The sequence below is a fragment of the Xenopus laevis genome, chromosome 3L (genome assembly GCF_017654675.1).
Source record: "Xenopus laevis strain J_2021 chromosome 3L, Xenopus_laevis_v10.1, whole genome shotgun sequence".
In the NCBI taxonomy this organism is placed as follows: Eukaryota; Metazoa; Chordata; class Amphibia; order Anura; family Pipidae; genus Xenopus; species Xenopus laevis.
The window spans coordinates 154,406,340-154,423,710 of record NC_054375.1 but is presented as its reverse complement, the minus strand read 5'-3'; the positions used below and the strand labels follow the sequence as shown (position 1 = coordinate 154,423,710).

The window sequence follows — 17,371 nt, the reverse complement described above, 5'->3', positions numbered from 1 at the left end:
CGACCATTATTAGTTGTGTGGTGTGGCTAAGGTATCATGTTAAGCTCTTTTGAATTCATTTGCACTTTTTTGCAAGACAAGTGGAACCATGCAATTTTTTTTTCTTTTTTAAAAAAACATTTTTCCTGTCAAAACTTAGACCATATTACACATTGGTTGATGATTTATTTCTGATGTTCCTAAGCAAGTTTGTGCTGTCCCTACAATTCCCACATAAAACAAAATGAGTTACAAAATATGGCATTAACATCTTCTCAAACCATTCAAGCCTATATAAAGTGGAAGGATGACTTTCTTTATTTACTGTAAACCAGAAGGACTGGGATGGAAATATCCATACTGAAAATGCCTAATATCCACCAGTAGAAAAACAATATACTTACAATAGCCTGCATAATTTATATATGTCTCCTAGATGTCTAAGTTTGATGACTCTTTGTTCCATATGTGAAGCCCCAGCCCTAATTATTATGTATGCTCTAGTATTGCCCCTCAGCACAGCAGTTTTAGTCTGAAATCCTTACTCACCTCCTTTCCTAATATACATTCGCCTTCACTTGGCTATTTAGTATTCTCAGAGAGCTTGAACTGCAGAAATGTAATACAATTTTCATCAATCCACTAATGCTTTGTACCCCTAAATCATAACTGTACAATGGATAACCCCATTCATGGATCAATAATTATGATAAGGAAAACAATTACTGTAATTTAACTAATGTTAAAAGCATGTCTTGTGTGGTTTATTGACAATGACCTCCCTTAATCCCAACTGTTTGTTAAATAAAATATCTTAATAGAGTAATCCCACAAGTACCTGGGGCCACCCATAAACAGAATGCTTGACTTATTGAATAAACAGTCAGCTTAAAATGTAGGAAAAATTAAAGAAACAAAGAAAGAAAAAGAATGGGCAATGTCTTGTTTCTATATGTCCAGTAATACACAGTTCTCTCCCCACACCCATGCAGTGTCTACTCCTGTATTCTGCATTCCCTTCATGTTTTAAATAAATGCAACATATACTGCCAAAACCAATGCCTATGTATTTCTGTTAACATACATCCTTACCACATTGCTTCTGTGTATTGTGCTATTCCTTCTTCTATCCCATGATATATATATATATATATATATAAGCACATGTGCAACAGGCTATTGGGGCAACTCCCTTTGGTGAGGTCCCACGTTGCCAATTATATTTTTCTTTTTTTTGTATCACACAATTCACTAGGTTATGTACCCACAGCATAAAATCCTATACTGATGTCTCTCTATACACCTACATCAATGCATATTACAGTGCCGTGGTTATTTTAGTACAGTTACAATTAAAAGAGGTTGTAAACCAAACATAATATTTTGCCTAATGAAAGCAAGTGTCATTTGAAGCAAATTTTTGGTTTTAACAGCTTTACTTTGGCCAAAGTCACACTGGAGCAATCCCAGTTAATCAAGTGGAGAAAAAATGTACTTTTATCATTTGGGGGCAGATTGATCAAGGGTCGAATTCGAAGTACAAAAAACGTCGAAATTCGACCATTGAATTGAAAAACGTTGAATTCGAATATCGAATTCGACGTTTTTTCACAGAATTTGGCAATCGTACGATCGAATAAAAATCATTCGATTGAATCGTTCGAATCGAATGATTCAAACGATTTTAGCATACGATCGAACGATTGTTATTCAATGTGTGAAGACTTTAAAAAAGTTTGTAGAAGGTCCCCATAGGCTAACATAGCACTTCGGCAAGTTTAATTTGGCGAAGTATTGAAGTCAAAGTTTTTTTAAAGAGACAGTACTTCGATTATCAAATGGTCGAATATTCGAACGATTTTTACTTCGAATCAACATAAATTCGAAGTCTTAAGCTGGCCATAGATGCAAAGATCCGATCGTACGAATCATCGTACGATCGGACTTTCCCATCTCCCGAACCGCCACTAACCATTCAGATCAAAGTCTTACCAGTCAGATTAGTTAAAGAAGAGATCAGCAATGTTCTGCCCCTGACAGCAATCGTACGATATCTATGTCCAACCAAAGCTAGTGACAGTCTCCCACTGAAAATCGTACGATCGGCAATACACGCAGAGATATTATCGGCAGCCGACAGAAATTTTCTAACCTGTCCGATCGACCAAACGACCGATCTCCGCCGGACGAAAAATGTCGGGACTCTCCACACACGGTTCGAAAATCGTACGAATCCTCGATTCGTACGATCAGATCTTTGCGTCTATGGCCAGCTTTAGTATCTTGTTCGAAGTATCCAAAAAATTACTTTGAATTTCAATTTTTACTTCGAAAATTCCCTTGAATTCACTTCGACCCTTGATAAATCTGTCACTTCTTCATTTTTTTAAATATTTTATTCTTATAATTTTAGCTATCTATTTGCTAAAAAAATAATAATAATAAAAATATATATATATTTGTGACCATATAAAAGCACAATGCTTCAGTGCCGTACATTTCTTACAATACAGATGACTGCGATACTTAATATTACTGCTATTTATCTTTTATTTTGTTTTTTGCTTAACAAAGATATAGAACATTATCAATAAATAAACAAAGAAACTGGGGAAATTATCTAAAAATGCTTCCTTGTTATACAACGCATCACAAATACAAATCCAAAGACAAAGAAAGGGTTCTTATTTCTGAAATTCAGCTTCTGAAAGCCACCATTTGTAAGCAATAAAATGCTATGGTGTTAAAATGTTGGAAGTCCATCAAGCAGGCCATGAAGTAGGTTCTATTTTATATGGCACTAAAATGAAAATAAAACTACCCCCAAATGAATTCAGTTTTCCACAAATCATATTGATAAATATACAGTCTTATCAGATAAACATCAATACATGGTAACCTAGTATGGAAACCATTGCAAGTGCTGCACATTATGGAGCCCTGCACATTTAATAGGTTGGATAGGGAAACAGAAAAACAGTACAAAAAAAACCAATTGCAAAAGTGGAAAACCCATAACTAAATTAGATGTAAGTTAAAGAGGCCCTTGTTAATATGAACATACAATGTAAGTAGAGTTACCACCTTTTTTGGGGCTGGAAAACAGGCAGGGGGTAGGGTGGATGATGTCGCAGGTGGGGCAGGACTGAGGATGGAGCGATTAGTGATTGGCTGATGGTCATGTCATTATGTCCTGTCCGAAATTCCTAATTTGGAAATCCAGGCAGGAAGGTTTCACCCCTTCCTAATACTTTGCTGTCCGGGTGAAATCCGGACAGATGGCAACCATAAATGTAAGGGTTGTTTGGTAGTAATGTGATGGGGTGCTATGGGTGTGGCACCATTAAAGAATAGTAACTGGCAAAGCCAACTTACACTGAAACATTATAGATAATGTTCTAAAATGGCGCTAGATCTGATATTTCTTAGGATAGACAGTGATAAGCTTAATGCAGCTAAAGCTAGTCCTTGTACTAGAGAATTAATTTTTATTGAATTCCTTCCATTGGCTCCCACTCCCTCCCCATAGAGTCTATTACATGGAGTTCACAAGTGCCTTCTTCTGTATCTTTGAATGGGCTATTATTGTTTAGAGTACAGAGTCCATTAGTTGACTACTAGTAAATACATTAAACGTTATTTCGTGGTCACCTGGTTTAATGATTTTTGATAAGGAACCTGTCCATCAAGGGTTTCCATGATTCAGTGGTATTTGATTATGAGTTCGATGACCTTACCTTTATCATTTTGAATATTAAACATGTGCTTGTAATCACAAACTTCCCTTTAATTGTCCATTCTAAAATTGCCATTGAGGACAACTCCCTTCCAATGTTTTATAATGAAATATTATATATTATTTTCTGCCTGTGCTTTTGCCCATTATATTTTCTCTGGAGTTCATGTTGGGCCTGAATAATATAATGAAACATTTGGGGAGGAACATGCACACCACAATTGCCCAGCTGGAAGTTAGAACTGCAAAGATCTCCATGGAAACAGTATATTTGCCCTGGGCACTGAGAGACGCTGGAATAAAGTACACCCAGACACTGAGAAAGGCCAACATACTGAATGTTATAAATTTGGCTTCATTGAAGTTGTCAGGGAGCCTCCTGGCCAGGAAAGCTACAGTGAAACTGACAGTGGATAAAAATCCAAGATATCCCAGCATGCACCAGAAGGCAAATTGAGAGTTTTCATTGCACTCTACAACAATGATTCCAGGTTTAGCTTCAATATTGTATTGTGGGAAAGGAGGAGAGAGAGATAACCAAATAACACACAAGAGGAATTGTGCAAAGGTGCAATTGACAATGATCATGTAGGGCACACGGGGTGTTGTCCATTTTTTGAGGCTGCTCCCAGGTTTAGTGGCCATGAAGGCAAAAACAACAATAATAGTTTTGGCCAAAATGCAGGATACACAGAGGGTAAAGATGAGGCCAAATGCAGCCTGACGTAGAAGGCACTTCTGGGGTTCTGGGTAACCAATAAAACCCAAAGCAGAGAGGAAGCAGAATGACAGGGATACTAAGAGAATGCAGCTCACAGAATAGTTATTGGCTCTCACAAGTGGGGTGCTTTTATAACATATGAAAAGATAAAAGATGGTAATCGGCACTAGGGAAGAGAATACAGTGGTCACTGCCAGGGTGATTCCAAGTGGCTCCACATAGGATAGGAACTCAACAGGTTTTGAAACACATCTGTCTTGTTCACTGCCTGGCCACATTTCCCAGGGACACTTCCAGCAGTCAGTGGAATCTGAAAAATATTTAAACTCCTTTAAAAGCAAAAATGAAATGAAAATATCAATTAAGTCCTGAACTACTTAGCATAGTGTGACTCTCATGATAGCTGTCTTGTTGAGTCAATTCTTGGTAGTCAGTAGGTAAGTACCAAATTCATAAGTCTACCGAATGCTGGATTCCACACAAAACTTTAGGATGAAACCAAATCCTAATTTTGTTAACATTTCTCATGCCACGTGGAACTAGTGCATAGCCAAGGGTGCTGTGCACTTAAACCTTGCAAATGGTTCAATGATAAAGGACAGCAATTACACAAAGAAGACCAATACAAGTGCATGACATTCAGAAAACCTCAGTTGTAGATGGCAATGTAAATAAATAATTGAATCATTATAATTATAAATTATATTTTATTTGATTACACATACTTCATCCCTATGAGTCCTGGGTTCACCCACCAGTCTTATTTGAGATCTCTCCTTGGGAACATGGAACACAATGAAAGCAGCACACAGGTTCTTCTCTCTTCAATATCTTCTTAAACCCCACTGGGCAACTCTGACTACAGACTGAGAGTGGAGTCTACAAAAAAATATGTGATATGAAATTTGTGAGGGATCACTGTAACCTTAAAGTTATCCACTTATGCATCACAGAGACATTTTGTTGAGACTTACCTCCTGATTTATTGTTCCCCACAATATCAAGCTTGTATTAAGGCTAAATACATTTTCAGTAGGATTGAGAGTGTCGTAACTCCCCAATTTCACCTGCTTCATGGTGCCATCTGACCCAGGCTGCCAGTTCACTATGTCATATACTGCTGGTGGGTTTCCATCCTTATCAAAGTAAACTTCCCTTTGATTGTTCATTTTTACTCTGACTTTCTTAATATAATACAAGACCTACAAATTGGAGAAATGTTTAATCCAAATATCTTTTATACAGTTCAGTCCTTTAATACATATTCTTTAGAAGTTTTCCTAATTATTGAAATGAAATGGTAACCTTAACCAAGATGTCATTTATACAATAAAGTTACACCATAGATGGGAAATAGCACTTTCCATCTTATGACAGTTGAGCAAAGTCTAGAAGTACAACAAGTGCAGTTAATTGTAAGTTGAATCGTATGTGCATGCTGAAACTGTAGACTCATTTGTCCCATTTTTTAAACCTCGATTTTTTTGGGTTGATGTTTTTAGGGGGGAAAACTCAATTTTTTTGTGGAAAAATAAAAACTCAAATTTTTAGAGATTTATCATATCCTAAACCTGCTAAAAACCAGAATTCGAAAAATACACCATCTCAAACTTGTCAAGGTCATGTAGAAGTCAATGGCAGACGTCCCTGTAGTTCTTTCTAGACATTGCGATCGGAGCTGGATAATCTGAAAAAGTTGAGTTTTTGCTGCGAAAATTTGATAAAATTGAGTCTCCATATGATACGAATCTTACAATATGAATTGACGCTTGATTTTGTTTTGATATTTTTGTTGCTCCATTTTTTTTCAAGAAACATTTTCAATAAATGAGTTCAATTCGTGAAAGGAAACTTTGTTTTAAAAAAAACCTGAGATTAATTTGAGTTTTAGTAAATCAGCCCCAAAATGTTTTATGTTCCATATGTATAATGTAAAAGTTTCAACTCAACAAAGCAAACTTGCAGCTAAAACATGGAAAGCTTCTATAGAAGCCAAGGTGTATTGTCAACAATCAAATTAATTTATTTCAAACCATTACAATTATGAAAAGTGATTGAATAATGCAATTTTTGTTGAGATTGGAAATATTTTATAAGTTGTAAAAAATAAAGTTATTTTCAATGGTTGCACAAATGGCAATATATGGATGGCTTATAAGACTGAATCAGATACTGCGGGATTTATACATCATACTTTAATACTATTGAAGTGCTCCCACAACCCCTTCATAAGAATGAAAGAATCAAAATGTTAAGAACAGAAACCAACTATTAGAACATTTTCTTAATGATTGCCTGTGTATTTGGGAAATGTTCATAATAAACTATTTTTAATGAAATCAAATGAAACAAATGTCAAATAACTCAAAATCTATAAAAATAACTAATGAATGCCAGTTGCTGTCCATAGATCATTTTATAACATAAGGGACGAACCATCCCTTTAACAAAAACAAATCAATTAACTAAATAACTGAGCATTTTTATAAATGACATGAACAAATAAATGTTGTTTACCTACCTCCTGAGATTGGATGTTTTTTATATCTGAACATTTTCCTCCAGAGAATGGTCCAGTCAAGCCTTGACAATGGCTGAGGTCATCCAAAGCTTTTGCTATCAAATACACTGCAGTATAGATGTTGTAGGAAGCTCTTAAGTTGGACACATCATTGTAACTGTTCTGAACATGTTCTAGATTCTCCTTCCCTGTGCATATATTTTCTTGATTATTCAGAATATTACTAAGGTTGGTATAATCAGAAAATTTGCAGTTGAATATTTCTTCCCAAAGCATTTTGGACCAATCTATTCCTGGAGGTTCAAGGGGATTAAGAGAATTGAGATACTCCTGAAATCCTTGAATTTCTGAGCTGTGAAAAGCAAAGCCAATTGCTCCAGAGAGCATGGTAGAGTACTTCATTTCTGTCAAAATATTTGAAATGGACCAGGCGTCACTGGCAATAAAGGTTTTCCCTGTTACATTTTGCTCCAGCATCTCATCCAGAAGAGGAATCAAGAAGACATCAACAGCAAAAACTATTATGACATTGGCAGTTGATTTGCTAATTAATTTTACAATGCTTGGCATATTTTGATTTTTCTGATTTGTTGCAATATATATTGTGTAAGCAATGCAAGCTCCTGATTCAATGATCTCCTCTTTGATTACCTGTAATGCCTCGTAACCATAGTCATCATCAGAGGCTATGAGGCCAACCCAGGTCCATTTGAAATGTAACACCAACTGGCCCAAGCCCTTGGATTGAAATACATCACTTGGAACGGTTCTAAAGAAAGTTGGGAACTGTGTCCTATCACTCAGCAGAGAGCTGGTGGAATAGTAGCTGATCTGTAGACAGGAAAGCTAAGATTACAGTTCAGTAATGACTTGAGATTGGTTGAACAGAAGTTAACGTGTTGATAGCTATGTAAATTTAGTCTGTAGTGGTCGTAGTAAGTAGCCATTGAGCACACAAAATACTTTTCACCACTGGCACCCTCTACTCATTTTCTAATTGAATATAACAATGATGACCCACCATAGTGCATTATTAGCTGTATGTTCTCATTATTGTGGCAGAAGTATGTCTAATGAATGAGGAAGATGGCCTTCTTCTATGGTACAGTAAACCTCTTAGCCTACTAAGCTGGAAACAGGTAGGGAAGGGCATTTCAAGGGCTACTTAAATTATGCTAGTAGCTTCCATTATCATTAGAAGGTAGAAACTTCACCATGATCATTGAAAATGAATTACAAATAGGGCCAGAACAAAAAGTTTTTTTGCTTCCCTAAGCACAAATAACCATAACATCAGATGAGTAGGTGAAATTGCCTGCACTGAACAACCACTACAAACAATGTCACTTCTGGTAAGCTCTATGGACCAGAGACATCCATCCTCTTTTCTCCTTGACACTAAGGTGCCCTTTTAATAAAGGTCTAATTTCAGTGGTATTTAAGATTTTTGAAACCATGATTAAATTATATTTCTATAAAACCAAGAATGCCATAAAAGTTATTAAAAAAACCTCTGCTGCTTAATCCATTTGAAAGTCTAAGTGTTTGGAAATGCAGACTACATTGATCCAGAGTAGAAATATTTGAACTGTTTTACCTTATGATTCTCCCATAAACCACACACACTGGTCTTTATTTAATAATTAAACATTTGCTTCAGAATTCCACCAAAATTCAAACCACCACAATTTTGACAAAATCTACGCTAGAACAATGGCAAATATTAGTTTACTAGAATATATTATTCCCATTTAGAATGTGGTATTTGTTATTTACACCAAGTTTTAAAAATTAAAAAGATGGGTCTCTATTCTTATTACTTTTTTTACAAAGTGGATGCATCCCAGTCTATACATAAACCATCGGAGTAATAAGAATAGAAGGTAAAAAGCAATAAAAATGAATTTAGATGCAATATGTAAGATGTTTTAGCCAGTCGGGTGGTGCACACTAATAGTGACCGTTACAAAATGTACATTTTCAGCTTAGCTTGAGTGGGGGGGGGGGTGAATGGCCATTTCTTAGTTAACCTACCTGGGGGAATTTGTACAGTCCAAGGATATGAGCCATAAGTATGGAGAATGTTGATTTTGAGTGACCGATGATAGCAGATAGAGGACTTTCATTGCAGCTGTAATTTGGCATTTCTTGGGTCAGGCCAGTGAGCATCCAGAATGTTCCTTGCAGCTCACTTTTAAGAACAGAACAGGAATCATAAACATAGAAACCCAGGGTAACATTAGGGAGAAGGTCAGAACTTCTGTTAATCTCCTCAACTGCATACCTTAAGGCCTGGAACTGCTGATAGAATTCTAGGCGAAACCTAAATAGTAAAAAAAAAAAGAAACAAATCACAGTTACTTTATTCATGTTCATGATGAGACAATTTTTTACTGCTATGGATAAGCCAGTTGCTAGCTTGAAGAGTATGACTATAGAACAAGAATACATTGTTGTCACGTTTCGGCACCCTATATCCAGAACCAAAGCTAAGCTCCCTGGTCACGGCTCTTACGTCTGCCTATAAACGCCGCCTTTCACCTCGGGAGTCCTCGGCTAATCGGATGCCGCCAGGTCTTATTTCAGAGAGGAGCAAACCAAATGGTTCTGGACGAGCAAAGGGGCACAATTGTCTCACCAGGATACTGGAAGGAAGAACACCACCAGGAACAGGCAGGCCAGGCCAGCACAAGCCGAGAATCGTCAGACAGGTCAAAATCAGGATAGGAGAACGTAGAATAGTTAGTGGACAGGCAAAGGTCGGATTGGAGAGGTCAGAGTAGTCACAAGCAGGCAGGATCAAGACAAGGTCAGGATTTAAAAGGATCAGAATTTTAAAGGCAGGCAAGTATCAAACCAGTAATAACAGATTGAATCAGGCATCTAGGAACTTTACAAATATAACATAACGGGCTATCAATAAAACTACAAGGCCCCTTTAAATAGTTAAAATTTCGCGCCGTTGCGCGATGACAACATCACGCTGGCACATAACCAAGGGAGCACACGGCCGCATGCGCCATAGAGAAACCGACGATGCAGGGAATAGACGCATGCGGCGGGTGTCCCCGCTAGAGGCATGGGCGGTAGCCCTGCATGCCAACGGGTAAACCACTGGACCACCAGGGTAAGTCCTTACAATTGTAGAGACAGAATTGATCAGGAGATGGAGAAGCAAAATGCTAGACATGGTGGGTTAACTGACCAAGTAGCACATGGCATTGGGTGATGGACATACATTTAGACTAGTAGACTATAAGATGATCAGGGATTATAGGTTATAAGTGTATTGAGGGCACTACATGTTAGTGTTTAATGCTATATGATGTATTTTGTAATTAATATTTACTTACATTTTGCAAATATCAGGCAGCGGCTTTTTTAGGAAAGATACCATTGGGAAAAAACTATCAATATGAATAGGAATCACTGCCCCTATAAGTAGGTCTCCAGGCACCAGAATTCCTTTTGGGCCCATATTAGGCTGGTTAATATTGGAACTGGAGGTGGGGATGCGATATATTAGGATGAAATGCCATAATGCTCTGTACAGATGGGAACTTGGCCTGCAATGAAATGACAATATATTACATATATGCAATTAAATATACATATATATTATTTGCCATACTTACTGATGTTGCCCACATCATCTCACTTCATTTAATTCTCTCCCATTTCTTTATTACTAAAGTCATTTCCTGGCTTAAGTGGTGCATTAAGTACAACTTCTCCTTTTCCTCTCTATAGATCTGCTTGAATCTCCCCATACATTCCCTCCTGGTCCCCAGTCCTAGACCATTCTGATTATATAATATAAGGAAATATAATATCATAGACTATTGTGTTACTAAAATCTACAATTATTATATATATATTGGTATATATCGGTTATATTTCCACTACCACCTCTATGATGACGATACTCAGATCTATCGCTCATCTCCTGATCTCAACCCAGAACTAATAACTTGCGTCTCCTCCTGCCTGTCCGCTATCTCTACCTGGATGTCGCAACGCTACCTTAAATTAAACCTCTCTAAAACTGAAATGGTTCTCTTTCCTCCAACTAACACCAGTAACATCCCGGAAGTATCCATCATAGTTAACAATTCCACTATCACCCCCTCTCCCCAGGCCCGGTGCCTTGGGGTTATCCTAGATTCTGCCCTGTCATTCACTCCTCATATCCAGTCATTTATTAAATCATGTCACTTCCACCTAAGGAACATATCCAAAATACCATCATTTATCACCCAAGATGCTGTCAAAATTCTTATTCACTCTCTCATCATATCACGTCTAGACTACTGTAACTCTCTTTTAATTGGCCTTCCCCTCCAGAGACTGTCACCTCTCCAGTCCATAATGAACACTGCTGCGAGGCTCATACACCTCAGCAACCGCTCCTCCTCTGCCTCGCCATTCTGTCAATCCCTGCACTGGCTTTCCGCCAGTCAGAATCAAATTCAAATTAATGACCCTGACATTCAAAGCACTTCATAACTCTGACCCACCCTACATCTCTGAACTCATCTCTATATACTCACCCAACCGCTTACTACGCTCCTCTACTGACCTGCTACTCAACTCTTCTCTGATTACCTCTTCACATACTCGCATTCAAGACTTTGCAAGGGCTGCACCCCTCATCTGGAATTCTCTCCCACCGTCTGTCCGACTTTCTCCCAACCTTTCTGCTTTCAAGAAATCTCTAAAAACGCACTTCTTTCGAGAAGTCTACCCTCACTCTGCTTAACTACCAAATGCAACACCACATACAGTACCACATTTCTCACCCACTTAATTAAATCTTGCCCACTCCCACACCTTGTGTATTACTCCCTTTCTTCTAGAGTGTAAGCTCTTTTGCATAAGGCCTTCCTCACCTTTTGTACCGGTATTGATTGTGATTTATGTAACTCCATATGTTCTATGTATAGAATTTATGTGATTTAGTTGTATAATCACATTTACTTTACAGTGCTACGCAATACGTTGGCGCTATATAAATACATGTTCATAATAATGAGAGTGCAGGGGTCGGTATGAGTATTTGTATGTATCGTGCTTCATTTGGAGGAGATGGACTATGGTCATTTTTCAACCCGACTTAACTATGTAACTGTGCTCAGCTCTGGACATACAGTTCACTTATGGAGTCCACATGCCCCATGCCACTGGAATGCTCTGCCATTTTGTGTCAGTTAAGCTCCTATTCTAACTCTGCTTTCAAACCTACTTAAAGCAACTTTCTAGAGGAAGCACTTGGCAAGTCTTTCTCTGAAGCATCACACACTTGACTTATACACTTGTTTTGCTCTGCAATTCGTTTCTGTCCGTCTCCTCTTCCTATTATATTACAAGCTCCATGGATCAGGGACCTCACCCAAACTGTATATTAAAACTTCTAGCACTTATGTATATATATTCTCACTGTCTAATTTATAACTATGCATCTTTTTTTACTTCTTGTAAAGCACTGTGTACATTTGTGGTACCATAAAAATAAATACAGTACAAAAAATAGGCTTAAATATCTTTAAGGATCCACTTTTTTGAAACAACTTTGAAATCAAGATGTTGTATTAGCACTGACCTCCCTTTATTTTCTCCAAACCTTGAGTCCTTGAACCCTTGTCCTTGCAGGGTATTAGCCATCTAATATGATTTGATAATATGATCAAATGCACAGCTGAGGGACGAAGGCAAAAAGCAGATCACCAGTATTTTATAACTAAATTCACATCTAGACTGGGGTATTGAGACTCTGCCTTGGTAGAGGTGGTAGGCGATAGACCTATCAAAGAATTTCCATGAAGTAGCTAATCACATTTTAATTGTATTACCCCCTCTCTGATATCCATACAGAACACAACCCAGGTCCTTACCTCATTCTGCCTCTTTGGGTGTTGTCCTATCTGTCTCTCGATGTCTCTCTATTTGCTGTGTCTGTTTTATACAAGTAAATGGGCACTCAGAGACACAACAGCTCTCCCCCAGGTGCAGGCTCTTCACATTAACTCTGTATGTTGCTCAGCATAATTTACCCAGCGGAAGCAGTTAGATATCAGTTAGAAGCATTCTATTGATGTATATTAAAGGCATAGCTCACTGATGGGCTTGTTTCTCAAAAATTTAATTTGTGAGATTTTAGAGGGTTTTCTGCTGCAATTTAACTTGAATGTTTGCATATTTATTAAAAAATCAGAATATGAAACTTTATCAAAATACAATTTGTGGAAAAAACTCAAATTTATGAGTTTACAAGCTCAAACAAACTTGAGTCAAAAAATGGCTTGACTTTTGTATAGGACAACTCCCATTGACTTCTACATGAACTCTAAAGGTTTTAGATGCAGAAGTTTTACATTTACATTTAATAAGCTTAATAAAAAGCAAACATTTGATTTTTTTAAAAATACAATTTGAATTTGTGACTTTTTGTGCAAAAACTTTTGAATTGTGGCATAACTTCCCTATCGATTTGTAACTATATTGTAGTTTAAGACATTCTATGACAAATTGATCATCATTTCTTATTTTGTTGTATTTTTTTTAATTATATAATTTATGTCTCAGAAGCTTTCCATTATTTAATTTCAGGTATTATATGGTTAATAGGGTCCCAACTAACCTTGGAAACAAGGCAGTAGTTAAAATGGTAGATCGGAAAATTAATAGAAATAGAAATGAAGATTAAGGGGCCGATTCACTAAGGGTCGAATATCGAGGGTTAACCCTCGATATTTGACTAGGAATTAAAATCCTTCGACTTTGAATATCAAAGTCGAAGGATTTAGCGCAGATAGTTCGATCGAACGATCGAAGGATATTACTTCGATCGAACGATAAAATCCTTCGAATTGAACGATTCAAAGGATTTTAATCCAACGATCGAAGGAATATCCTTCGATCAAAAAAAGTTAGGCAAGCCTATGCGGACCTTCCCCATAGGCTAACATTGACTTCGGTAACTTTTAGATGGGGGGTCGAAGTTTTTTTTAAAGAGACAGTACTTCGACTATCGAATGGTCGAATAGTCAATAGATTTTTACTACGAATCCTTCGATTCGAAGTCGTAGTCATAGTCGTAGTCGAAGGTCGAAGTAGCCCATTCGATGGTCGAAGTAGCCTAAAAAAAACTTCAAAATTCGAAGTTTTTTACCTTCGAATCCTTCACTCGAAGTTAGTGAATCGGCCCCTAAGTAATCAAAAGTAGCTATAAAAATAAAATTGTAGCCTCACAGGGCAAATATTTTGGTTGCAGGGGTCAGTGACACCAGTCATCCAGATTTAATTTCAACGTTTGAAGGTTTAAAGGGGCAAATAATTGAAAAGCTTGACAAAAACAAAATGACCAAAAAATTTTGTTAAGAATAGGCAATTCTATTACATACTAAAAATGAACTTAAAGGTAAGCTACCCTTTAAGTGTGTATCCTCCATATAAAGAGATAATGTATATGTTAGAAGAGATAAGTGGGACATTAAATAAGTTTCACAATATTTGTTTTTACAGTTTTTCTAATTTGGGATTAAAAAATGCCCATCTCTGTTCTAGGACAGATGTTCCAAATGTGCTTTTATGGGCATTCAAGTACAAAAAAGGAGCATGTCTGCATCATCAAAGGCAAACTGGTTGACCTGGCCGTGGCTTAAGTAAAGAAGTCAGGCACTGCTGAGAGTCGAACTCAGGAAAAGTGTCCAACTGGAATGACCACTGGAAAACTTCACTGAAAGGGGCAAATGAGCAGAAGCTTGCTCATGTGCCGATAAGAAGGGATAGCCAAGGAGCTTCGAGGAGGTGTCCCTTTAGCTGACCTCAAACAAAGGGTTCCGTTTTTGACTTCACTCAGGAAAGAGAACAAGAAGTTGCAGAGCGAGGCATCAGCGTCCTTATTTCTTTTTCTGCCGGCATCTGACTGGCCACCCAGGAGGCACTGTGGCTTAGTTGGATAAAGTGCCTGTCTTGTAAACAGGAAGTCCTGAGTTCCACTCTCAGCAGTGCCTGCTTACCATGGGTATGTTAGTGAGAGCTTACTTTGGATCGTGCAGCCATGAACATTCGTTGTGCTTCTGCTGAAAGCACATGCCATTTTGCAAGCAGATGTCAGCCCCTTGGGAAAGCATATGATGAGCAAGAGCCACTTTCTATCAATGTGTAGGACTGCATATACAGTAGGTGCCTATTTATCAAATGCTGGAGACAAACATCGCCAGTGATTTTGCCAAGAGCAACCAATCAGCAATTAGATTGGAACAGTCACCTACAAGTTGTAAAACAAAAACAAAAATCTGATTGGTTGCTATAGGTGACAACACCGGTAATGTTTGTTTCCAATGGTAAGAAATATGCCCCTTTGAGGAACTTTTTCATTCTTTCCCAGAATGCTGTTCCTGGCATACTCTGAACATGAGAAAGTAGCTAATCTTGCAGAAGCTTGAATGAAAAGCTTGCAGCTGAAGACTCAGTCGGCATTGTATTGACAGCTAGAAAAGGTAATATGTTGCATGGTGGGTGGCATTCCTTGGTAACAGAAGCGGAAATGATTGGGTTGTTGATTTGGTTTGCAGCAAATGAGAATTGTTGGCACCTGCCAAGCAGCAAGGCTCAAACCTAAACCAAGACTTTGCCATGAATTTGAATGCATAGCTCACAAATGTGCTTTAATCAACATCATCTTTCTTATCGTTCACTTGTAAGGATCAACATACTGTATATACTCGTGCTTGTTTGATACATATATTCTCTTGTTTGCTTACACATATAAGATGCAAAAAGGAAAGGTTGTGGGAGCACTCCATGGCTAAATAAAAATGTACTAAGATACAATGGAAGTGCACTGATCTGGCCAAATTAACTATAAACATAGAGAAAAAGAAGAAAAATTGATCAATGCACATTCCCTGGTCCCCTGTCATATAAGTAATCTATGCAGATGCATGTATTTACAAAGACACGGGTTTTTTAGTTAGAAAGTTATGATCATAAGATTGATAAGCTTGCTAATGTGCTGATACAAAGGGATAGCTGAGGAGTTTCTAGGTGGTGTCCCTTTAGCTGACCTTGAACAAAGAGTTCCCTTTTTGACTTGTAACCTCTGAATTTACATGCAAGAGAACAAGAAGTTGTGGAGTGGGGCATCCAGGGAGATCCTGAGTTCTACTCTCAGCAGTGCCTGACTTTGTTGCTTAAACCATGTCCAGGTTAGTAGGGGCGTGACGGTGCAGCTGTGCCACTTCTTTGTGCTTTCATCCTTGTAAAAGCAAGATTCCACTCAAAAGGTTCATATAGGTTCATATATATCATTTGCTGACATTTCAGGGGTCACTGTGTCATGAAATGCTTGAAACACTTACTGTATATTTTGCTGAGGCCACAAATGCCTTATTTTGGTAGAGGCTGCATCATATACTGCTGGGTCCACTAGGTCATGAAATATTGTGGTCACTGTGCCATATATTGCAGGGACTACAGTTTCAGTATGCATGTTTAGCTAATTAAATTTACTTATTATTTCCACTAACTCATTAAATCATACACATTAACTCATGTCATGAGTTCTGTATTTTATACCATGCTTAAAATAATGTACATTTTTCGGCACCAAAAGTTGCCAAAAAAAATAAAAGTACAGGTAATTTAAAAAAAAAAAAAAAAAAATCAGTTCAATGAATGTGTATGTTCACAGTGATCAAACTAGAATGTTGTAATTGTGTTAAGAGTGAATACCTACAAAGTAGTAAAAACAGCAGCTCATAATGGAAAATAACTTTAATACCAATTGAATTAAAAGTTACAAGCCACTCACACCATCTCTTTCTCCTCCTATAGTCACAGGTGTCAGAAGCAATACAATCTTTTTCTGTTTAAAGTGGACAATAATAGCATCTGGTGAAGAGGATAAAAGTGTTTGGAAGGTGTCATGCAAAAGATTAAATAGTACCATAGACAAGGAGAGACTGAAGTGGGGAGTCAGCACAAATCAAGTCGTTCACTGGATGATGAGAAGAATGAAAAGTGTGGGCTTTACATTTCACAACCACTGGATAAGATCACTTTTAGGAGCACCAAAGTAGGTGTTCATACTCTAGGACAGTGATGCCCAACCAGTAGCTCGTGAACAACATGTTGCTCTCCAACCCCTTGGATGTTGCTCCCAGTGGCCTCAAAGAAGGGGCTTATTTTTGAATTTCAAGCTTGAAATGAAGTTGTAATTGTATAAAAACGAATTATAGTCCCAAGTAGAGCCTCTTGTAGGCTGCCAGTCCACATAGGGCTACCAAATAGCCAATCACAGCCCTTATTTGGCACCCAAGGGACTTTTTCATACTTGTGTTGCTCCTCAACTCTTTTTACATTTGAATGTGGCTCACGGGTTAAAAAGGTTGGGGACCCCTGCTCTAGGAGC

The 17,371-nt window shown here is 37.7% G+C and overlaps 1 protein-coding gene and 1 non-coding gene across 2 annotated transcripts; one reads left to right on the top strand and one right to left on the bottom strand.

The window, feature by feature from the left end:
• Positions 1–3,835: 3,835 nt before the first annotated feature.
• Positions 3,836–16,450, bottom strand: LOC108710405 (extracellular calcium-sensing receptor). Its single transcript, XM_041585656.1, has 6 exons — positions 16,320–16,450; positions 8,992–9,280; positions 6,958–7,788; positions 5,411–5,638; positions 5,192–5,315; positions 3,836–4,746 (listed from the first exon to the last, which is right to left on the bottom strand). The coding sequence occupies exons 1-6, from the start codon at positions 16,448–16,450 to the stop codon at positions 3,836–3,838; spliced, it is 2,514 nt and encodes an 837-aa protein (XP_041441590.1).
• On the top strand, positions 14,896–14,969 carry trnat-ugu. The gene has a single exon. It is a non-coding gene; the product is annotated as a tRNA-Thr (tRNA).
• Positions 16,451–17,371: the final 921 nt, after the last annotated feature.